General features: G+C 37.1%; 1 protein-coding gene across 2 annotated transcripts in view; it reads left to right on the forward strand.

Moving 5' to 3' along the window:
• ARMC8 (armadillo repeat containing 8) overlaps positions 1-25,659 on the forward strand; it is an 88,532-nt gene that overhangs the window by 37,259 nt on the left and 25,614 nt on the right. For both annotated transcript variants that reach the window (XM_079794809.1, XM_079794810.1), the window contains 10 exons: positions 531-602; positions 2,578-2,720; positions 2,822-2,919; positions 7,310-7,402; positions 10,500-10,580; positions 12,366-12,441; positions 12,538-12,628; positions 14,437-14,497; positions 16,476-16,676; positions 22,317-22,412. In XM_079794809.1, coding sequence (XP_079650935.1) covers positions 531-602; positions 2,578-2,720; positions 2,822-2,919; positions 7,310-7,402; positions 10,500-10,580; positions 12,366-12,441; positions 12,538-12,628; positions 14,437-14,497; positions 16,476-16,676; positions 22,317-22,412 — 1,012 coding nt within the window. The remainder of the gene's footprint in view (positions 1-530; positions 603-2,577; positions 2,721-2,821; positions 2,920-7,309; positions 7,403-10,499; positions 10,581-12,365; positions 12,442-12,537; positions 12,629-14,436; positions 14,498-16,475; positions 16,677-22,316; positions 22,413-25,659) is intronic.

The raw sequence follows: 25,659 nt of genomic DNA on the forward strand, positions 1-25,659 counted from the left end.
TAAAAAAACAACAGAACAAAACCCAAAGAGGTACAACTAATAAGATAATAAAGGAGATAAAATAGAATAATAAGAAATATTCAGTCCAAAAGAATTCAGAAAAAAGAGTAAACAAAGTCATTCTCCCTGAAACAAGGTCAGGTATGTTCTGTGGGCTGGTTGCTTTTATTTTCTACTCCCAGATGTGAGAAGGTGATCTATATTTCTTTATATTCAAAGGTTTGGTGGCCTTTTTTGAACAACTCAGCATTTAGTATTGGGAGTCTTTTGCAAGTGCTCAGGATATCTCCCACTTGCCCCACTCCACTACTGTCCTGTTTTACAGCCCCCACGTTCACTCAGCACCTATTTCTATCCCTTCTCTTTGGCGTTCCAGGGGGGAAAGGGTCAGTGCATTGACTTTGTCACTAACTTCTGTACTTGCCAATCCAAGATGTGGCATAATAGAGATAAAGTGGAAGAATTGATCTTTGATTTTTATTCCATGATATTTCAACATATTGTACCCTTTTCTCTTCCCCTGATTTCAGAGACATGAAAAATGCTGTAATTGGAAACAACAAGCAGAAAGCCAACCTCATTGTTTTAGGAGCCGTTCCAAGGTATGTTTGCTATCATTCCTTTTTCTGCTATCCATACTAATTCTAATGTGTTTCTCATTCTCAACCATAAGACTAATATTTTTTTCTGTATTGCCTATTCTATTTTTGAAAAGCCTCTTAATTTTCTTAATTAATGCCATGAGCTCTTTGAAGCATCTGTAAAAAACAAAACAAATTAAAATACCAAAGAATGGGCAGTGAAGTGAATGTATGAACACTTTTTGGAAATTCAGGAAGATCATTGACCCTGCAATAAAAGCCTTTTGGATAGAGAGGCAGTGTATACCAGCCTGATTCATTCTTCCCAATCTAGAGCCCTGGCAGTTTTTTTTATGAATGGATAACAATTTCTCAGGATTTCAAAATCTGTTTTTTAATTAAAAAGGAAGAGAGAGAGAGAGAGACCTGGTTAGTCTTTAATTCTGCTTTTCTGTATTTAATTTCTAATTTTTGAAATTCTGTTTTTTAAGTTAACAGAAAGTTTGAATTCTTCTGATGACCTAATAAGCTTCCTTTTGGCAGATAATTACAGTTGTATAACTTTCAATTTGCTGCTACTACTCAGAACTAAGTTTTATGTGCAGTTCCTATAAGTTTTTCATTCAGAATTTTTAAATGTTTTGTTTTTTTTCTGTTATCTTTTGATATAGGGTTAATGGTTGTATTGTTTTTATCATAACCAACTTCAAATATATACTTTAGTAACCATAAAGTACTCAGTAGCCTTTTTAGAGGATTAGTGTCCAGTATATAAATATGCTTTAGGGCCTGGCCAGTGTTGCTCAGTGGTTGAGCATTGACCCATAAACCAAAAGATCATCAGTCGATTCCCAGTCAGGGCACATGCCCAGGTTGCAGGCTCAATCCCCTGTAGGGGGCGTGCAGGAGGCAGGCGATTGATGATGTTTCTCTTTCATTGATGTTTCTATCTCTCTATCCTTCCCGCCTCTCTCTAAAAATCAATAAGAGCATATTTAAAATACGCTTTAGGGGGTGTGAGAGTTCTTCCTTAGAATAATGAAGATGGTCATAAGTGGTGGATAATTAGAATTTGGAGAGTAGTTGTTTGGAAGGCTGAGCTGGAATGGAAATGGGAGGATCCCCTGATTCCCCAAATGGGAGAATTGAAGAAAGAGGAGAGCTCCCCTTGCTTGAAGAACTGCACAAGGATTCTTTTTTTTTTTTTTTTGAGTCTTTTTATAAATATATATATATTTATTTATTTATTTTATTTTATTTTATTTTTAATTTCTTTATTGATTAAGGTATCACATATTTGTCCTCGTTCCCCCATTCCCATCCCACACCCCTCCCCACACATGCCCCCACCTCCCTGTTGTCCTTTACCGCCGGTTAGGCTCATATGCCTACACACAAGTCCTTTGGTTGATCTCCCCCTTTACCCCCACCCTTCTCTACCCTCCCCCCGAGGCCTGACAGTCTGATCCATGCCTCCTTGTTTCTGGGTCTGTTCTTGTTCATCAGTCTATGTTGTTCATTATTTCCCCTAGATGAGTGAGATCACGGATTCTGAATATTCCCCGTAGGCTCAACCTTTGTGATCTCTGAGCTATAGCTCTGGTTTTTCAAGGTCCATATCCAGTCTGAATGTAAGACCCAGCAGCTGTTGTCTTCATATTCTGAAGTGGCAGATAACAGGGACTGTGATGTTGCTGTTTCTATAGCGATCACTTTGGACAACTTTTACATTTATACTTCTGATAAACTCGAGATTATATGATTATTCTTTTGCTCAAAATGAAGAAAATCACTTTTAGCTTTCTTTTCCAAACACTTCTTTATTAAATTATCAGCTGATAAAACAAATGACCATTTCCTATCCTCTATAAGCTTGTCAACAGTATTTTTAGTATGTGTGATGTATTGGTAGTCTTTTTTGTCACAGAACTTTTAGCTAATTTACTTTTGTTTAAGTTTTTTAGTCTCTTCTGTTTATCAAATTCATTCTTTTTAGATTGTTGTACTTGCTTCAGCAAGAAACCTCAAGTACAGAGCTGAAAACTGAATGTGCAGTGGTATTGGGAAGTCTTGCTATGGGTACTGAAAACAATGTCAAGTCTCTACTAGATTGCCATATCATCCCTGCCTTACTGCAAGGTATGTAGGGAAGTCATATTTATACAAGTAAAAATTAGAATCAGTTTGCAGTTTTAAATATGGCTGAAAAGATGAACCTAAAATCTATTTTCTGTTAATAGGACTGTTATCTCTAGACCTGAAGTTCATTGAAGCTTGCCTTCGATGTCTGCGTACCATCTTCACCAGTCCCGTCACTCCAGAGGAGTTATTGTATACAGTGAGTTTTAGATGTTTTTAATCATCAGTTACATTCACTGATATCCTAATTCTAATCTACTTAGCATCTCAAGACTCAACTGTGTTACATTATAAAAAGGTCTCAAGAAGTACTAATTCTTGGTAATTTGCAAATGTCAAATAATCTAGGCTTTATAAAGAAGTGAAAGAGTCTCAGACCTCGAGGGATTTATAAGCTATTTTTTTAAGACCCATTTTGATCTCTTGCTATATACAAATTAAGGCAAGATATTTAATGCTAAATGAGTGATTGGGAGTTCTGCTCATTCTAGGTTAAATCCAGCAGAGAATACTATATAGAGAAGCAAGAATTTGACCTGGGTCTTGAATAATGGATAAGATTTAGAGAGTAAAGAGGCCAGTCTAGGAGAGAACTGTGTAAGAGAATATGCAGGATAGTGGGCAGGATAGTCTAATGCAGGAAGGGTATCAGTGTTAGTTTCAGTTGGAGAGGTGGAGCAGAATCAGTTTGCAAGAGGCTTATTTACCAGGCTAGAACAGAAAATTCATGTGAGAGAATCCAAAGATTTTTGAAGTCATTCAGTAGTTTTCACAAACCTCAGGGATTATTAGGGGATGTTTTTATTTGTGGGTTACATGGTGCTTTCTTAATGAAAATTATCCAGGCCAATAATTTTCAAATACTCCTATCCACAATCCACATTAAGAAATATACTTTTTATTGCCACATGAGGTGGTCTTCACAAAACAGTTCCATAAATGTGATGCCCTCTGGTTTCTATTACATCCTTTTTCATTTAAAAAAAAATGCTGGTTGTGATTCTGAGCCAACACAAAGAATCAGAATGCCAAATTGGACACATGTGAATCAGAGATCTTGTCCAGAATCATGCTTTACAAATATTTCAAGAACATAAGCAATCAAGAGGCAAAACAATCAGAGAGGGGAGACATGTCATGTGGCTTCATAAACCGTCCTTCCCACATCAGACACGTGTTCCCCTGGCTGGTAATGATACGTCCAATATAATAAAAGCCTAATATGCTAACTGCCCAGTTGTCCAGTTGTCTGTTCAACCAATCAAAGCATAATATGCTAATGTATGCTAAGGCCACTCAACCACTTGCTATGATGTGACTGACCACCAGGGGGCAGACAGTCAACTGGTTGACCAGTCACTATGATGTGCACTGACCACCAGGGAGCAGACACTCAAACCAGTAGGTTAGCTTGCTGCTGGGGTCTGGCCGATCGGGACTGAGCGATTGGCTGGACATGCCCTGGAGCCCTCCCACAGTCCCTCCCCGGCTGGCCAACCTCCCGCGTCCCTCTCCAGCCCCGGTCATGCACCGGTGGGGTCCCTTGGCCTGCCCTGCACCCTTTCACAATCTGGGACCCCTCGGGGGATGTCGGAGAGCTGATTTTGGCCCCATCCTGCAGGCCAGGCCGAGGGACCCCACTGGTGCACGATTCGTGCACCGGGCCTCTAGTAGTATTATAAAGGAGGTTTGTGAGTCACCTTGAACAGCAGGGAGGCTCTGAATGACACATCTCAATTGTATATGTCAGGGATTTGTGTGACATTCTTCAGGGAGTGATGCCTCATAAATCTGGAAATTGTATACTGCAGTGGTTCTCAAACTTGAGCATGTTCCACAATTGCCTGGAGGTCTTGTTAAATACAGATTGCTGGACCTTACCTAGAGTTTCTGATTCACTGAGTCTGGGGTGGGGCCTGAGAATTTGCACTTCTAACAAGTTTCCAGGTAACTTAAATGCTGCTGGTTCTTGGAGCACTCTTTTAGATCTACTGGTACTATAAGCAGCCCCTAAATTGGTAATTCTCCTCACAGCATTTCACGAGGCTCTCCTCCTAGTAATTATCAGTCTGTTTTCCTAAGGTCCTATTGTCTTATTTACAAAGAGGTTAAACCAGTCACTAGTCTTCTTTACTTTAGGTCAGCGATTTTCAACCAGTGTGCTGCAAGAATTTTTAAAACATGCAATACCTGATTAGTCAGGGGCACCAGCCTCTTTTCCCTTAGATTGTCAGATTAAAAAAAATTATAACAGCCAACACAATAGCCATCCAATGTGAATGAATCAAAATTATACCTTCTTTTTTTTTTTTTTTTTTTTTGTCAGATCAGGGGGAAACATAACATATTTTTTGGTGTGCCGCAGGATTTTTAGTGGTTTATGTGTGCCATGAGATGAAAAAGGTTGAAAATTGCTGCCCTAGAAGTTTCCCATCAACCCCCAACCCAGTCAGTAATAGAGGGAGAAATTGATCCTGGCCAGCTGTCTTAACTCCTCCTCCTCATACTTCAAACTGATTTCATAACTCACTAATGAATTATAGTGCATAATTTGGAAAACTCTGATTGATGCCAACTTAACTTTCTAATCTGAAAAAAAATAAGACTCAGGGACATTGCCTGACTTTCACAGTAAGAACATGTAAATTATGAAGCATCTCTATTTTATGCCTCAGAGACAATGGAGAATCCATGAAAAGTGTTGGGTAGGATAATGACAGAGTGTAATGTTGTGTGGAACAGTGAAGAGGCCAGCTGCCGCGGCAACTCAGGCACTAAACGGAAGACAGCAGTCAGATTGGAAGAGGGCAGGATGTCTAGTTTGAAATCTCACTTATCCAGTGAGCAAATTATATAACCTTTGCATGTTTACTCAACTATAAACTGCAAATATATGACAGTCTTGGCAGAAACGGGGGCAGGTATGAAGAAATGCAGGAAAACTGAGGGATAAGAGAGCAATGGAGGAAAGGAAAGAGATAGAGTGGTTCTAGAAGCCTAAGAGAGGCTTTTTTATCTTCCTCTCAAGAGCTTTCATAGAGTTGTTGTTTTTTTAAATTCCTCTTGATTACCTGATTTATCTTAGCTGCTACCTGCATTCCTGTCTTCTGCCACTGTTTTCCCTTCCCCTCCAGTCTCCATCTTCTCTCTTTTTTCTATGCATTTAGTACTTGACTTTTTTGAGGTTTTCCAAGTTTTTCATTATGTTTTTAAACTGCTTGTGATGACACAGAGGGTTATATTAACAAGCAGTGGGGAAAGATTCTGCTTGGGAATCACAGCCTTCTCTTTTTCTACTTAGTTTTTATGTATCTTGGGCATTCTTTTCTTCCTAAGAGAAACCTCAATTCTTGTTATTCCTCACAGTGTATTTCTTTTAAATTTTCTTCCTTGCCTTCTGTTGTCTTTTGTCAAAGTGTGGTCTGTGGACCAGCAGCATTGGCCTCATTTGGGAGCTAGTTAGAATGCAGAATCTTAGGTCCTACTCCAAACCTACAGAGTCATAATGTTCTCACAAAGAATATCTTCTGGGAGTTGGCATGCACATTCTTATTTGAGACACAGAACTCTAGGACTCATGGCAGCAGTGACAAGGATGCTTGAGCATAATAGTCTCCTTTCCATTTGTGGTTCCTTTCAACTTTTAATTCCTTTCACGTTCTGAGAAAAAGGAGATTTTTGGAGAGCCCTGCAGCAAGTTGGGTAGATTCTTCTCTCTTTTGTACCATCATGTATGTTGCTAAGTGTCAACAATAGAGAGAGTACGCTATAAATGAGAAGTTGATATTGCAAAGATTGAATTACCTTACTATAGTCATTGTGAGAGATTGCTACTGATTACTGATACTTATCATAACATCTCAGAAATCATAATTGCCAAGTTTTATTTTTATACAATAACTGGGAGGGGGAGTCCCTCAGTCTGGCCTGCGCCCTCTCGCAGTCTGGGACCCCTTGCTCCTTGCCACCCGCCTGCAGTGGAGGCGGGAAAGGCTCCCGCCACTGCCATCCTGCCACCACCACTGTACTCGCCAGCCTTGAGCCCGGCTTCTGGCTGAGCAGCACTCCCCCTGTGGGAGTACACTGACCACCAGGGGCAGCTCCTGCATTGAGCGTCTGCCCCCGGTGGTCAGTGCGCGGTGGTCAGTGTGCGTCATAGCGACCAGTCGTTCCACCTTTCAGTCGATTTGCATATTACACTTTTATTATATAGGACTCCTCCTTATAAGCTATTTATTATTGTATATCTTTACCTCACATTTGGGTTTCAGAATAGATTTCTGTCAAGTCTTACTGAAATGATTTTGTTTTATTGTGGGAATGTAGGCTGTTTATGGGAAAGAAATTGAGAATTTTCTGTTCTTGTATTTTATTGTCAATGATGAACATTTAAGCCCTTTTCTTTATTCTTTGCCCAGACAATTTTGGTGGCTGTGTTGCTTTGTTTTCCAGTGTTTCTTGAGCAGATCTGACTTACTGTCATTAAGATAAGAGGCTTGCATAAGTACCTGCTCATGGAAATAGTTCATTAGATGTGCTCCACATGCCTAAGTTCCTTGTTGCTGTGCTCTCCTTCCCTTCAACTCCAGGATGCTACGGTGATACCACACCTCATGGCGCTGCTTAGCAAGTCCCGCTACACCCAGGAGTACATCTGTCAGATCTTCTCACACTGCTGTAAAGTAAGAACCAGAATAAATAGTCAGCGTAATGTAAAATCTTATATGCCCTAAGGAGATGTGTCTGTGTATTTCCTCCCAGAGATAATCTATACATATAGGCAGACCTCTGTATATATACCCTCCCCCTCCTTTTTTTTTTGACATACATGAAAGTATACTTTCTGCACCTTGCATTTTTCACTTAACATAATTTGAAGGGTATTCCATATCAGTACATAAGGAGCTCCCTTATTCTTATAAACAGTCATCTAGTATTTTGTATAGATACGCAGTAATTTATTTAATTAGTCCTCTATTGTTGAACATTTAGTTTGTTTCCCATCTTAATATTATCACAAAACAATGCTGCAACAAATACCTTGTATGTAAGATATTTTATAAGAAATGGAATTGCTGCATCAAAGAGTGTGTGCATTTGTAATTTTATCATACACTGTCTTGTGTAGAGGTTGTACCATTTTATACTCCTATCAGCAGTGTGTGATCATGACTGCTTCCCTACACCTTCAGTTTCCACATTGTTGGAAATTATTTTAAGTAATCTCTTACAAGCAGAACTGAGAGGTTATTCTGCTCTTTGTTGAGAGAAATTTCAGTTACTTAAGGGACCTGAACCTAACCTGAAGAGTTTGAAGTGCTACTTATTTTGTTTCATAGTTTACACATTGAGTGTACTCTTTTGATATCAATGGGTGATTATTTGAGATCTTTCATAATTTCTACACATTTGCTAACTTCTAACCAAATAATTATTTATCATCTGATGATTCTGTAAGTTTTCAGGGCAACATTACTCACCTATCATTTATAATACAAATACAAAGTAAGGAGTTTGGGGAACTGTAGGAAAGAAGGAAAAGAGAAGTGAACATCTACATACTAAACTAGGAAGATCACAGATCACATTTTAGACCAGTTTCCCAAATAAATGAAAATTAAATAATTTGGTTCCATAAAAATTATCTATTATTGATTATAATTTAAATGTTTGAACCCCTCCCCAAATCCTAAAGGAAGTTCACAGCCCACTTAATTCTATTTAAGACATTTAGAATTTAAAGATTTTTGTCAAAAATCTTTGAAGTTTCCCAGTCAGAGAAAGATAAATATCACATGATCTCACTCATATGTGGGATACAATGATCAACATAATTTGATGAACAAGAATAGATCCAGAGACAAATGTCAGGGGGGGATGAGGTTAGAGAGCAACCAAAGGACTTGTATGCATGCATATTAGCATAACCAATGGGCACAGACACTGGGCCGGTGGGGGCTTGCCTGGGATGGGAATGGCTGGGGGGGGGGGTTAGTCAGGGAAAAAGGAGACATGTAAAACTTTAGAAAATAAATAAATAAATAAACAAATAAATAATCAATCTTTGAAGTTTCTCTTCCCAGATTGCTTTGACAGTGTGTAAACTGACTCACAGGACCAGGGGTGTCAAATGATCTCTTAACTTTTACAATATGTGGTAAAGTTACAAATACACACACTCTTTGATTCAAGGAAAGGCTTTAAGAAAACAATACTTGCGTTGCAATTCATTTTACTAAAAATGAGCTAAACTAACAGGGTCTAAAATCTTTCAACAATGAAATGATGTCTTGTAGCTGGTCCTGGCAGGTAGAAAAGAATACTCCAGAACTCTGTGCATCATTACAAATCTTTGAGCACCTATACCCGAGTGCTCGAGAACACAGCATCTACTAGTTATAACTACAGTAATCCCAAAAGGGCACTGAAGATTGGACCTGGATGTATATAACTACTACATGTCAAATTATGTTAAATTATGAGAAATTTGAATGATCCCATTCCTGAAGTTACTCAAATCACTTTTAGAATTATTCATTAAAAATTTCTCACCACTTTTAGGTTTGCTTATGTGAAACTTCTCAATGCTGTTTTAGCTGGAATCATAGTTAAAGGAATACCATTAAATCACTAGTTCTTGTGCTGGAGAGAAACTTACAGGCAACCTCATGGCATTCATAGAACTAAAGATAACAGAGAAATTCATCTTAACTTGGCTTTCTTTTAGCCTGATAATGAGCATTTGCAACTGTAATTAAATGACCAAATTCAGGTGTACTGAGATAGAACTAGACCTCAGGAAACATAGCATTTATAAACCCAATGACAATAGAAATAGCCTAAAATACAGTATTAATCTTTCTACTGATACACTAACAATATGTCTTTGAAAATAACTGATCTCGTGATCTCTGTAATGTCATTAATTGTAAAAAACTTCCATTTTCATGTTGGTCAGTTTACATATAAAATTCATAATGCAATTTTAAGACTCATTCACAAATTTGTATATGCTGATATCAGTATCAAGTAAATATACATACTTGGGGTACAAGAGACAGAAAAAGAGGAGAGATTACTAAAATATTTGTGTTATAAGCTAGTCATTATTATATCTTTGAAATTTTCTCTCCCTGATTTATTAAGAAGCTGGAAAGGGCTAGTAATAATATTAATTGGAGCTCTAACTTCTAAATTGTTGTCACTTCTTAAGCAGTTATTCAGATTTTTGAGACCTATCTTTTGGAGTTTAAGATCACATGGGCTTATGTGCCTCCTACTCTGTGGATGCTGCCTCCATAACCCTAGGTTCATGCAGGTTGATTTGGAGAGACTAGGAAGACTTGATAAGAATCAAACGATAGCTCTTCCTCTCTAGTTGGTGCAGCCACTAATTCCTTTCTTGCAGTTGCTTTTACACAATCCTATGTAGGACAGAGAAGAGGAAGAGCTTTTGTAACAAATATTGCTACAATCTTTGAGGTAAAGAATTTGAGGGATTAAAAGAGTACGGTTTATCTTGTTAGCAGTGGGGAACCGTTGTGATCAGAGAATTGCATTGTGCTTGATCTTGTCATCATTTATAAACATAACTCCATCAGTAAAGATATTCCATAAGTGATCCAGCTTCCCTGCTTTTTTGGGGGGTGAGTTTATGTAAGAGAAGGATAACTGAGAATTCTGCATTGTATTGAGTGTGATTTTCTACATTTAAATAAATGTTTTATTGGAATGAATCTTGCTCTTTTTAATGTATTGCTATATTCTCTTTTCTTACAGGGTCCAGATCATCAAACAATTTTATTTAACCATGGTGCAGTTCAGAATATTGCTCACCTACTAACCTCAGTATCTTACAAAGTAAGATGTTAAAAATTATGTCCAGATTTTTATACTTTATTTTGATTTCTAAAATCTTGCTCTAGAAAGAGACCCACATATTTTATTCCTTCTTTGTTAGATATTGTAATCAAGAGTAGTTTTTATCAGTAAAATGTTGTGGGGCATTGTCTTATCTAAGAAGTTGCTTTAAAAAAAAACCAATTACCCTTTCTATTTTGTTTTCAGGATGTGGTTGTGGCATGAGTAGCTATTGATTTTCACCTGTGATTATTAACAATCTCCTCCAGTTAGATGTCCGTGCCAAACCTGATGCCTTGAAGTATATAGGAACAATGGTTTGCTATATCAGGAAGAACTGGCTTTCATATTTGAGACCTTTATTTAGCCACACTGACTCAAACTTATAGTATATATCCACATATACCTAAACACTTAAAATTACTCTTTTTTCTATTTTGAGTTTAAAAGTCAAGGGTTTTCAGATTTGTTAATTAAATGTTCTTTACTGTCTTTTATATATAGGTAAGTGGCATCATGATATATTATCAAGCATTTAGCTAAAACTTTGGACATTTCATTGTTGTTCAGTTAGCAAATTGTAGCAAATATTGGGACATTGTCCTTGTGTCACATTAGAGTTGGGTTTACCAGGAGTTTCCTGTAGAGCAGAGAAGCCGTCATTTTGTTTTCTATCCACTTGTACTTATCTTACTCTGCTCTTCTGGTCCTTAGCTCTATTGCAGCCTGCTAATATGTATGTTTTCCCTACCTCAGACGCCCAAAGTTCACTCTTGGTGAAGAGCTCACAAGGATAGTTGTACTGTCCAAGTGAGGGACATGTTTCTTCACACCTCAGCTACCTATCCTACCAGTCCCAGGTTCCACATAAGAACATCAAATATAGGCTCAGGCTTGGAAGTGAGGATTAGATATCTGGTGAAAACTGAACAGAAAGACTTAAAAAATAGTCGCTCCTATAGGAGCTCCTGCAAATTGTAAAATATGTTGTATGTGGTCGAGAGTTTGGGCCCTTCCTTGGTATCATCCCAGACCAGATACCCAGTTTTAAGGAACGGTGGCACAATTTATACGTGTTTTAAAAGTTAAATTAATTTAGCCCTTTTCAAACTTTTATGGTAACTTTGTTTCCTCTCTTCCCCATTCTCATCCCATATGCAACCACAAGAGTAGGGTACTCTTTTTTCTCCCTCCTTTAGGTATCTCTTTTTTGTAATTTGGGAAAAAGAAATGTCCCACTTGGAAGGCAGTTGGTAATTGTTTTTAAGTTCCCTTTTGCCTTACCAACATTGTATTTTGTACAGTGTTCTCTTAAATTTGATTAGGGATTTGTCTAGTTAAATTTTAGTTGCTACTGTTGTTTTTGCTTTTTCATTAATTTTAACTTATTGCACTCCTTAGATAAACAGGTTTTATTTTTATTCCCTTGAGTCCTTCCTTTAGTACTTTGGCAGATTTAAATAGTTATTTCTTCAAAAGAGTTTAGATTTTGAGACATTAACATGCATATTTGTGCCCTAGCTGGTTTGGCTCAGTGGATAGAGCGTCAGCCTGTGACTCAAGGGTCCCTGGTTCGATTCCAGTCAAGGGCACGTGCACGGATTGCGGGCTCGATCTCCAGCACAGGGTGTGCAGGAGGCAGCTGATCACTGATTCTCTATCATTGTTGATGTTTCTATCTCCCTCTCCTTTCCTCTCTGAAATCAATAAAAATATATTTTTAAAAAATGCATATTTGCAAAACTGAAATAAAAACGTTGTTTTTTTGTTCATTTATTTTTACAGGTTCGAATGCAAGCACTGAAATGCTTCTCAGTTTTAGCTTTTGAAAACCCCCAGGTATCGATGACCCTGGTAAATGGTAGGCTGGAATTTTCAGTGGAACCTACATGATTTAATTTATAAACTTTGTAGATTTAAAGAAGTTCTCAATTCTTGTTGTTTGTTTTATTTCTAGTTTTGGTTGATGGAGAATTGTTACCACAAATTTTTGTCAAGATGTTGCAGAGGGATAAGCCTATTGAGATGCAACTCACATCAGCAAAATGGTAAAAGTCAAGACAGTGTGGGAAGAAATATAGTGTTTCTCAATATCTTAGAGTATTTTGGGACAGAGTGATTAGTTCAGTTTCAATCCCAATCTTGTTTGGGGATTTTTTTTAATTTGAAAGTCATGGGGTTGTCTCACATTTTCTTAAATGGACATGGTTTTTACTCCATTTACCCAATAGCATGCAGAACAGGAACTCTCATATAACATCTAAGACTATCTACAGAAAATTACTTTATCACATTCCCTTCCTGTATTTCCATTGAAATAATATGGAATTAGGTGAGAATTAACCATCACATATTATGCTAAACATTAAAAGTATTAAGCCAGGAAAATATAAAGATATAGAAATATGGACGAGAATTAGTTAAAGTTGATAACCAAGGCACGATTTCAGAGAATGTGGTTTCTTCATTTTAGGAAAAACAAACAAAAAATCCTCATAGAGATGTAACAATTTATAAGGTAGTTACATAAAGTTCTTATTAGCATAACTCCTGGCTCCTATAAGCCTTCAATACATGCTAATTCTGTATCAATATATTAACAGATAGGTTGAACACCTGTTGTATAGGGTTCTATGCTAAATGAATTGTTTATTTCAGTATTTAAGAAACTCTAATATTTTGATGAGAATGAGAAATTTTCAGTGATATACTCATGAACTATGAATTGTTTATTGTTTGTTTATATTACTTGTATTTTTTTTTCCTTTTGTCTTAACTTCAAAACTATTTTTTTTGAAATAGTGAGGTAACCCAGTCATAGAACATTTAAAAAAAAAACCGTGGGGATAACAAGCCTTAAAATGATAACAGCTATAAAGGATTCAACCCTCTAGAACAGGGGTTGGGAACCTTTTTTCTGCCAAGGGCCATTTGGATATTTATAACATAATTTGCAGGCCACACAGAATTATTATCTTAAAAATTAGCCTGCTATATTTGGACAAACATTTAATTAACTCACCCCTAATGCCTTGGCAGGGCCAGACCAAATGATTTCTCGGGCCTTTACTAGTATACGGCCCACAGGCCAGACGTTCCCCACCCCTGCTCTGTAATATAAGTATTTTACTGATTTGTTTATAGCATCCCCTAAAAGCTAGAACATGGGTGTTTTTTTCACCCAGCTTATTAAAGGAATGTAATTGAAAAAGGAAACTCATTAAAGTTTCTGAAGTGCTTAATGTTCATTACCTGCTTGGGGAGTGCAAAGTACTTTTATTCTTATTCAAAGCCAGATATAATTGTGAAGGTAAATTGTTTTTCAATAAAACCAAATCATTGCCTAATTCTTAATGCCACTACTAATAACCTCTGATTAGTTAATTTCTTATGGACACCCATAAGCATTAGAAGGTAAATGCTTCTCGTGATACTTCTGCTGTTAAAGTTAGAATACCAACTTAACTTCATTTAAACTTAGATACTTTGTTAACTTTATATTTTATTTTTATTTTTTTTCCTTTTTCTTATGGAAAATTTAAAACAACAGAAAAGTATAAAGAACTCTAATGTGCTCAGCACCTAGCTTCAAAATGTGTCCACCTATTTGGCCATTTAAAAAAGAAATTTGTAAGGTTTTGGGGGTTTTTAATATCTGGCTTATAACATTGGTATCAGTTAGTTTTCTTTGACTATTAAGTGAACAGAACCTCAGATAAGGGAATGTTAAAGCCTCTCTCAAAATAAATGTCAGTAGTTGTCTTATTTTTGGCCCATAAAACATTAAAGGCAAGTAATTTTTCTTTTAACGCTTTAAAACACGAGCAAAAACTTACTTTCTGCCATCTTATTCCAGTTTGACTTACATGTGTAGAGCTGGAGCAATTCGGACAGACGACAACTGTATTGTATTGAAGGTGAGCTAATTAATTCTCTAAAAGATATATGAAAAGTATTCATTCATATGTGTTGAATATAAATATTGGTATTCCTATTTGTCACTATGGTATGTGTGTGTAGAATAAAATAATAGTAAACACCATGCTTTTCTTTTTGGTGGGATGCCATGTAGTTTTTAAAAATTGGTTTTATATGTGTTTTGAAAGTCAAAGTGAAATAATTATTTCCTTGTCATACTTTTTTTATTTTTATGGTAATAAGGGGGATGTAGAAATTGTAAAAATATGTAAAATTCAGGTGATAGAAAATATATTTTAACCCTTGATTTTTATTGTTTGCAACAGTTTTGTAGGAAGCAGTTCACTAGCTCTGCAAATAAAAACTTTATATCACTCTCATGGCAGACAATCAAAAGGCAAACTGAGAAGGAATAAGTAAATAACACATGAAAACAGTCATCGTCATAGATGTCCAAATCAACTAGAAGTCAGAAAAACCCAGATAAAAGACTAGCCCTAAAAGTCCCAAGACCTGGAATCTGCTTTTAGCATTGCCACTACTGCCTAGCTTGGTAACCTTGGACACACCCCTTATTCTGTTGGCACTTCAGACTCCTAATTATGAAAATGGAGGCAATAATTCCTGCTCATTTGTCCCACAGGGTTATTGTGAGAATAACAATACATTAAATGTCTTACTTGCTATAAAGAACAAAGCAAGTATAAATAAATTCATTGTGTGTCATTTTATGAATGTGAGATCTCTCACTATCAGTGTTCAAAATCAACCCAAGGATAAAAAAAAAAGATTGTTTGCTTTAGTCTTTGGTGAAGCAAGTAAATTAATTTAATGAGATCTGATGACCCCCTAAGAAAACAACTCTGCATAGAATGCTAAAGGCTTCCATGCACGGACCTTGGTTTATTTTCTTAACTGCTCTCCCTTCGTTTCTTCCTCATTGGTCAACAAGGTTAATAGTATCTTTCTTGGTGTAGTAGTTGTGAGAATGAAATTCATTAATCCATGATTTTATGGTATTGATAAATGTTAGTGACTGTTCAAAAGAAAATAAGAATAAGGCTTTCCTCTTGGAAGCCTAGGGTTGTATTGAAAAGCCTGAAATCAGTAGTTAACAATAAAGTGCTAAACTGTGGTAAAGATATATTGGGGACTTAGAAAAGAACAGCTGACTGTGGTAGTTGAGAGAGGTTTCCTATAATTGTAATATTTTTCAGTTTTTACTTCCACATTATCCTTTAAAGTGGATTCACCAGCCTTAGAAATAGTAAATACATGGGATATTTTTATTGATAAATAACCAGCCAAGATTTTTGAAGGACCTCAGAAGTAAAATTGAACAGTTTAGATATTAGTCTTTCCAAGGAACTCTTTGGAAAACCTAGGAACTGTAATTAATGCATTTCACTTGCATTATAGGAGAACCGATGGAATCTGAGTGATGGTTAAGATCACTGAACCTTTAAAGCTGTATCTTTTTTTTTGTTGTTGTTCCTGTAGATTTTAATTCCCAAACAAAAAATAAAAGTCATCCCAACCATATTACTCACTAAGGAAAAAATAGCATACTTTTTTTAAGGCAAAATCGTTCCTGGTTAAACTGTTGGATGTCAATTAGGTAAATACATACATGGTGTAGAAGCATCAGACATGCTTTATTAGGGATTCTTGAAATGTCTTTTGTAAGGTTGTACCATAAAGCTTTAGTCTTACCGATCACAAAAGCCTGAATAGAGTTTGTATTATTGTATTTTGATTGTATGATTAGAGTTTAGTGTGCCAGCATAAATGATTAATATGCACTGAATTTTATATATTTTTACATTAAAAAACTCTCTTATTCTCTGTGAGTTTTCATTGAAAATTTCATCACAAGCATGACTCCCAATAAAAATCATTGAGTTAATTCAGTCACTATATAATCTCCAAGCTTTTGCCTTTACCAAAAAGCAAATAATTAATTTCACTACCTTTCAGACGTTGCCATGTTTGGTTCGAATGTGCAGTAAGGAGCGATTACTAGAGGAGAGAGTTGAAGGAGCTGAGACACTAGCCTATCTGATTGAACCAGATGTTGAGCTACAGAGAATTGCGAGCATTACTGATCACCTCATTGCCATGCTTGCTGATTACTTCAAGTATCCCAGCTCTGTGAGTGCCATCACTGACATTAAAAGGGTATGTTCTCTTTTCCTTTTCAGCAGCTCTGGAGAGGGATTTCTAAAAGTTTTACTTACCATTCACTACTTTGAACTACTTGATAATACAGTTCAAAGCCCTTTTAAATAAAGGAATCTTTTACCTTTGGTAACATAGATGATGTTGTTTTATGAGTTTTTCAGTCCAATTTGTTTCATGTTCAGAAATTTTTTTAATATGTTTTTATTGATTTTTAAAGAGAGGAAGGGAGAGCAATAGAGAAAGAAACATCGATGAGGGAGAAATATCATCGATTGGCTGCCTCCTGCACACCTCCTACTGGGATCGAGCCCACAACCTGGGCATGTGCCCTGACTGAGAATCGAACTGCCATCTATTGGTTCATGGGTCAGTGTTCAATCACTGAGCCGCACCAGCTGGGCAGAAATTTTTTATTAAGGAAATAATGAGGAAAGAAGAAAATTACATCCCTAATTCCCAACTAAAACTTCCAAATAGTGGGGTCTGGTGTCTAAACTGGTTACTGGCATTCTGTCAATGTTATCTCATCCTATTCATGTTCCCAGAATCATCTCTATTGCATTGTTCTCGTTCTTTAGGTCAAGGTGATCTTTTGCTATATGTAACTTAGTGGCCTTATTTTATTCTCCACTGCTGTCTTTCTCTTTTGCTACTTCTCCTAACTTTTGCCATCTTCTCTTTTCTTTTTGCAGTTTTATACTGTACTTGGTCTGCTAGTGACAGCTAAAGCATCATTTAACCTCTAGACTGAGACTATTAATTGTGCTTACTTTTTCTCAAAATATAAGTTCCTTAGGATAGGTAGATATTCCTTTGATTTTGTTTTTCTGAGCCTGTTTGTCATGTTTATTTCTCTAAGCATAAGAGATAAATATTATGTTAGAGAAAGTTTATTTAAGAAGGTCATGGTAGAAAAAACATTGCCTCCTAATTAGTAACCAGTACTGTTTCATGAATATGACTGTATTTTTTATGCCAGTGGTCCCAATGGTAACTTTTAAAAAATTGTTTTCTTGACCTCTCTCATGCCCCCGAGTTCAAAAAAAAAAAAAAAAATCTGGCAGGCAACTGTTCATTTAGCATTTGATATGGAAAATAAAATAAACTATTAAGGGTATATATTTTCTCTGTCTCAGGAAGGACCTAAAATGCTTTCATTAATATTTGTGTTAATAATGTATATTGCCCTCTGTGTATTAAAGTTATGTCTGCTCTTCCTTCAGTATGATTGTTTTTCCAGTGGAGGTGATGGGTTATACTGAACCATCTGCCTTGTCTGTTCTCCCTCTGGCTACTTGCTCACACTGACAGTGTCTCACAGGTACAGAGATACATGGGCAAGTCCTAGTGATGACCTCATGAACACCCTTAGTTGACCATCCCAGCAAGGCAAATAGAACACTTCGTTGGACATGAAAGTGAGGGAACATAGTTATAAGAATATATAACCTCAGCAGGTGCAAATCATTTAATTAGTATGTAGTTTATCTCTGCTATTAAGGTTTTTCCATTTTATTTTCATTACAGTAAAACTAGAAATAATTTTTAAAAATTATCTCAATGCCAAAATTGAATATTAGTTTGTTTTGTCATCTTTGTTTAGTTTTTATTTTTTGTTAATCCTCATCCGAGGATGTTTCCTCCATTGATTTTTATTTTTTTTTTTTAGAAAGAGTGGAAAGGAGGGAGGGAAAGTGGAAAAGAGAGAGAGAGATCGATAGGAGAGAGACACATCGATTGGATTGTTGCCTCCTGCACATGCCTGACCATGCCAGGGGTTCCCACAACCCAGGTATATGCCCTTGACCAGGAATCAAACTCGAGACCCTTCAGTGTGCCGGTCAACCCTCTAACAACTGAGCCACCAGCCAGGGCAAGTCATCTTTATTTTTAATGATGGATTATCCAGTAGTTTCTGACCCCCCCCCCCCTCAGAAAAAAAATTGAAATAATTGACCATAGAGAGAAATTCTTACATGTTAACAAATGTATGATTTTCATGATATATTAGTCCAACTCAGTATTCTAATAGTATGTTATGACTAAAAAGTAGTTAAAACTTTAAGAATAAATATTTTAGGACTTACAAATCAAAGTGAGTGTTCCTCATTATATATTGGGAGATTCCTCCCATAATCCATCAGTGCTTGCTTTGATCAGAATATTTTTGGAACTACTTTTAAGAATTGCCTTCAGCCCTGGCCGGTTTGGCTCAGTGGATAGAGCATCGGCCTGTGGACTGAGGGGTCCCAGGTTCAGTTCCAGTCAAGGGCATGTACCTTGGTTGCAGGCACATCCCCAGTAGAAGGTGTGCAGGAGGCGGCTGATCGATGTTTCTAACTCTCTATCCCTTCCCCTTCCTCTCTGTAAAAAATCAATAAAATATGTAAAAAAAAAAAAAAAAAAGAATTGCCTTCAGAACTACCCCAAATGAGTTTCAGGGTGTTTTGTTTTATTTGTTACTCTAAAGGTTACAATTAACTTCAAACTCTCTTAGTTCATATATATATATATTAGTCAGGGTTTTGTAGCTCACATGCCACTTAGCTCTTTAGGAAGTTTTAAAAGAGGGTCTCTAATTATTTTTGAACAACAGCTATATCATTGCAGAAGAGAACCTTTTGAAGGCAAATCATTTGAAGAAAGTGGTAGTCACTTGGATGAAGAAGTTATATATCTTAGTTATAAAATTATTTACATTATTGATATGCCTTATATATTTACTGGTTCATAGTCACTGAAACTATCCTATTTTTATTATGGTGGTTTGGTGATAAATCAGATGTATGGAAAATTGATAACTTAGAAGCCAGTTATGCATATGGAAAGGTAGAATTATTTCATACCAGTAAGTAGTGTTTTTTTTAAATAAATCTTTATTGTTCAGATTATTACAGTTGTTCCTCTTTTTCCCCCCCATAGCTCCCCTCCACCCTCTTCCCACCCCACCCCCTGTCATTACCCTCCCCCACTGTCCTCGTCAATAGGTGTACGATTTTTGTCCAGTCTCTTCCCGCAACCCCCACACCCCCTTCCCTTCGAGAATTGTCAGTCCACTCCCTTTCTATGCTCCTGATTCTGTTATATTCACCAGTTTATTCTGTTCGTCAGATTTTTTATTCACTTCATTTTTAGATTCACTTGTTGATAGATATGTATTTGTTGTCACTTTGTTGTTCATCATTTTTATCTTTACCTTTTTCTTCTTCCTCTTCTTAAAGAATACCCTTCAGCATTTCATATAATACTGGTTTGGTGGTGATGAACTCCTTTAGCTTTTTCTTATCTGTGAAGCTCTTTATTTGACCTTCATTTCTAAATGATAGCTTTGCTGGGTAGAGTGAGCAATCTTGGTTGTAGGTTCTTGCTATTCATCACTTTGAATATTTCTTGCCACTCCCTTCTGGCTTGCATAGTTTCTGTTGAGAAATCAGCTGACAGTCGTATGGGTGCTCCCTTGTAGGTAACTAACTGTTTTTCTCTTGCTGCTTTCAAGATTCTCTCTTTGTCTTTTGCCCTTGGCATTTTAATTATGATGTGTCTTGGGGTGGTCCTTTTTGGATTCCTTTTGTTTGGGGTTCTCTGCGCTTCCTGGACTTGTAAGTCTATTTCTTTCACCAGGTAGGGGAAGTTTTCTGTCATTATTTCTTCAAATAGGTTTTCAATATCTTGCTCTCTCGCTCTTCTTCTGGCACCCCCATAATTCGGATGTTGGTATGCTTGAAGTTGTCCCAGAGGCTCCTTACACTATCTTCATATTTTTGGATTCTTTTTTCTTTTTGCTTTTCTAGTTAGAACCATGGTTTTGAACTCTATATCCAGTAGTTTGCTTTCCTCTATTTCTTTCATTTGTGACATGTTTCTTTGTCTCCACATTTTGGCTGCTTCCCTGTGTTGATAGAGTGGTTTTGTGTGCTAGGTGTCCTATACAGCCCAGTGGCTCAGCCTCCCTAATTACCTGAGGTGGACACTCTTGGCGCACCCCTTTGTGGGCTGTATGCACTGTCTTGTTGTAGTTAAGCCTTGATTGTTGTTGGTATCACTGGGAGGAATTGACCTCCAGGCCAATTGGCTGTGAGGATCAGCTGTGTCTACAATGGGAGAACTTCTGTGCTGGAGACACCCTTATGGGGCAGGACTTGCTTCATTGGGGCTTTGGTGCTCACTGAGTCTGCCCCCTGAGTGTGTCTCTTATGGATGTGAAGAATTGTAATCTGGATGGTGTCACTCTGACTACTGGGTACACTGGCTCTTGGATCTCCAAGGAGGTGCAAAGTTAGCCTCTGCCTGAGGCCACCCAGCAGGAGCTACAGAGAGATCTGCAGATTCCTCCTCTTTGTTTGGGGTTTGGAGGTGCCCAGATAAAGCCCAGCTGTGAAGCAATGCAAGCTGCTGTGGAGCCTTGGGCCTTCTTTTGGAAGCTCTGGGGCTCTCTGACCCAGCTGCAGTTTGTTAGGTTTTAGATTGCAAAAGGCCAGGCCATTCATATGCAAAAGCCTCTGTGCACAGCTTGGGTAGGGTTGTAAATTGGGTGGGGCAGGGCCTCAGGGAATCACCAGGGCGGAGCAGACAGCAATGGCTGCCTGTCAGCCCTGCCCCAAAGAGGCCCCCAGGCCTCTGTATCTCACAGCACCGTGCAGGAACAATGATCACTGCAAGCACCTCTGAGAGAAAGCCACCCTCGTGTTCCGGCCCGATGCCAGACAGTCCAGTTTCTCCACATATGAGTCTGGGTCCCCAGAGTCTTACCCTGAACTGGAGTTCAGAGCAGTCGGGAGCTTATCTCCCTCCCAATTCAAGAAGACAACAGCTACCCACTTGCCAGCCCATTTCCATGTGCGCCTCCGTACCTCCGCACCTCCTCCCAGTCTCAGTGCACTTTTCTCTTTCCTTCTAGTTGTATAACTTCCACTCAGCCTTCCCGTGGTTCTGGATGATATTGGTTTTGTCTTTTAGTTGTAGTTTTGATGTACTTGTGCAAGGCAGCAAGTTCAGGTGTTTATCTATGCCACCATCTTGGTTCCTCCCTCTAGTTTTAATAAATGTATCAAAAAAGTCCCCTGACATAAATCTCAGATAACTGCAATAGATAAATAGTAATTACCATGGTATAATGTTCATTAAGGATTTTCACAAAAGTTTTCCCTGTTTCTAAAAGTATTTGAAATACTGAAATTAGGCTAGCACTACTCTTAACATTTGGGAAACCTGCTAAAGACATTGTTGCAGTAGCACTCAAGTTATCAGCTGTATTCTGGGGCTGGCAAGGCCTGAGTGTACCTTTGTTTTGGGGGAAGGTATTTCAAAGAGCCGGTGCAAGCAAGCATTAGTGCCACTGATGCTACAATCTAGGATCACTGAATTTTTAGGGGTCAAAGGTTCAGAAAGGTTTTACATATACTAGTGTCAAACATTGTGGCATTCACTTTTAAACAGAAGCAGTGTGTATCCAGATAATGCTGACACAAACACACATAGGTCTCAGTCACGTGAGCAGAACCCAAAAATAATCAGGAATTCAGTGAGAACACTCATATGTTAATAGTTGTTAAACATTTTTTCTTCAACTCAGTTGGTTTTATTGAAAATTTAATTTGTGGCCTGATTTGTAACATATCTTTTTTTTCTCTCCCATAGCTTGATCATGACTTAAAACATGCTCACGAACTCCGCCAGGCTGCATTCAAGCTCTATGCCTCTCTTGGAGCAAATGATGAAGACATCCGGAAGAAGGTGAGTCTGGGAGAGGGGCGTCCCCCAGTCCTGACAGCCAGCAGGCAGGGAGTGACGCCGACCTGAAAGTCGTGGTGAAGAGCACTAACAGTGACTGTTTGAATATAATAAAGCAGAGTGACTAAAGGCATAATTGAAGAATGAATGGGACCCGGATTTGGGGGGTTGTTTGTTTGTTTTTAGAACATAGAGTGGCATGGCCGTGCTGGAATGAGAAATAACTGGTGTGCTTTTTTGTGTCATTAATATGGATTATTGTGTTGCACATTTTTGCATGTGTTCTGATAAAAATCATTTCTAGCACTGTGAAGCTTCAGACACCTTGAAAGTCCTAACACTAGAATTGTATATGTTATTTATGAAAATACTTTCCAATGCCATTGAGAAATTTAAATTTATTGTATATTGTTCTTTGATATGTGGCTTAGTTATGTTTTGATTTTTTTGCTACTGTGCAAGTTTGATGTGAATAAAATCTTTGTGGAATGATGATTTTATGTTTAGTGAGTGGTCATGTGAATTTTCAGGTCCCAAAAAATGTATCACTGGTATAGCACCTTATGTTTTTTTAACGGCCTAGTCCAACACTGAACTCATGTTTTTTATGAGAATCGTTTTAAGTAGAAAATAAAGTATAGTTGTAAGCTCTGACCTGGCTCCCTCCTCAAACCAAAAAACTGGATCTACCACTCAAAAAAATATATAACCTAATCTAATAAATTTTACACAAGGCTTTTAGGAACATCAGTAAAGTAATCCCACATGTTCTGTCTTGATGAGCCATAGCAGAAAGAGCAAATTGGGCATTATTTACTGAACATGGCACTTTACTAAGTCTTTCCATCTATATTGATATTTGTGAGGGAAATTACAAAGTATTGGGAATTTGTCATGATTCAGAGAAGTACTTGGGCTCGAGAGAGAGAGGTATGGCATAGCCGTAGGTTTCATGAAATCAATTGAAAAGGAACCATTCTTGAATAAAATTGAACCAAGCAGTAAGATTAGATATGTGAATAGCATTGATTTAAAATCAGTGCAAAAAAGCAACTAAGCTCATTGTTTTCCATGTACCTCAATTTAGTTCAACTAACAAGATTTTTTTGACTTGAAGTGTTCTTAGTAAATATCTATGAAAATCCTTCTTGACACCTCTAAGCTTTCATTTGTAAACTGTTACTTAAAGGTAAACATACTAGTGATATGGTATTCCCTATGTCTGACAAACATAATTTTTGGATGTTGATATGCTTCGTTCAGTTTAGGAAGAGGCTTTTATGGCAACTCATAGATAAAACTTTTTAAAAATTGATATGGACTGTATAACTTATATACATAATGATTTGTTTTTGGATGGTTATTAGGGCTCATTAGAAAGATGAGAAGTGTTTTGCCCATTCTTTTAGCTCAAGAAGGTTATGCCATGGACTGAAAGGGAGATAGATAGATGGACTATAAAGGGGGGAAATAGGATGTCCATTTGTACTTCTTTGTACTTTTTTGTTAATAAACTATTGTTTTGGAATTAATGACTTAATTTGTGATATCATGTTCTAGAAATACAACATAACAGTCTGATGATCAGTCTATTAAAAGTTGTATTTATAATGTGTATAATTTCCTGGTAAGGCTAAATCCTGATAACTTCTGTAGAAAGATGACAAATAAAGAATAAGTTATCATTATTATAGCTTTTTTGTGTGGTGAAGAAAAGATACTGTGATATTCTTATATAATGGGGAATATATAGAGTTTTAAGGAAGATATTTAATTTCTGGAAAAATGAAGTGTTTGAATAATTTACAGTTCATAGTAACTACTGAAGAGGGATATTGTAAAATGGAAAATATAAGCTATATTGTGATAAAACCTACATGAAAATGGTTCTTAGGAGTGGAGAATTCTTATTTTCAGTGCATAAAAAATGACAATGACCCTTTTCCTTTGAATGCCTTTATTTCTGTTCCATTTTTTGTTGACATAATTATTTGGATAGATTTTTATTTACTTTTCTATGAAATATTTATTTACCTTTTACACTTATGCCTTATTAACTTCGATTATATTTATTTTCGTGAAGCACATTGTTAATTGTTTTATTTTTTAATGCAATATTTATGCTTGTCAAGATGGAATTTCAGTTTACTGAGTTAATGAGTGGAGATTCTTTGAAAGAAATTTCAAGGATCATAGAGCTATTTCCTCCCTCCCCCCCCCCCAAAAACAAAAAACAAACAAAAAAAACACACAACACACACACAAGGATAAAAATATGAAATGTTCAGTTGGTCTGCCTTTTAAACTGAAAATGGGAATGCAATTCATTAAGTACAGGGGATAACATATATTCCATTGCCCTGTTATGATCAGTTCAGGAAATGAAGCAGAATGAAGAAGAAAAAACTGAAGCTATAAGAGGTTGACAATGAGAGCTATACCCAGCTGTAAAGGAGAAAGATACAGGCCTTCTTTCTTTGTAGAATTATGTTTCTATCTTTTTGCTTCTAAAGACCTTCTGTGATTTCATTTCTTATACCTTCTCTCTGGGCCAGACAAAATTAAGCTGAAGACTGAGATATGACCCGTAGGTCAGAGAGATACCACTCCTGCTCTGGAGCAGTGTTGGTGTATTCCCAGTAAGAGATATCAATATATAACAATTCCTGGAACCTAATAAGCACCCAGTAAATAAGTATTTGTTGAATAAATATAGAAATGAAAATACAGAAATCAAACACAGAGTGACATTTCCTTCAATATGCCCAGATCTCTCTGTATCCTGTGCAGAGCAAAGTTGGTATTCTGATTCCCAGCATTTCATCCGTTATCACTCTGTGGCATACTTACAAATTTCCTGACTTCCTCTGGTGTCCTGTCAAGAGAGTGAAGGCGTGTGAAGAGTTCTGCAGATGAGAGTAGAAAACATTACCATTGGCTGTGAGATGAAAAGGGAGAAGCCTAAGAAAAGATGGACCACTGAGCTTGACAATGTGGCCTGGCCATATTCAACTTAGAATAATTCAAGAATTTGTTAGGTTAAGCAAGGGCTGAGGTAGGAATTGAGTACTCAATGGATGAAAGGTCCAGAGCGCATTGGCAGTGACTACACAATTCGCTATAATCTCTGCCAGGGGGAAAGTCTAGTTTTTAATAATGGCCTTGACCACATATTAATGCTGACTAGGAAGAGTAAGTTCAGTTAATGGGACAGTAAAAAAGAAAGAAGTTAAGATACCTAACATTCTTT

The sequence above is a fragment of the Cnephaeus nilssonii genome, assembly GCF_951640355.1.
Source record: "Cnephaeus nilssonii genome assembly, chromosome: 17".
NCBI classification, from domain to species: Eukaryota; Metazoa; Chordata; class Mammalia; order Chiroptera; family Vespertilionidae; genus Cnephaeus; species Cnephaeus nilssonii.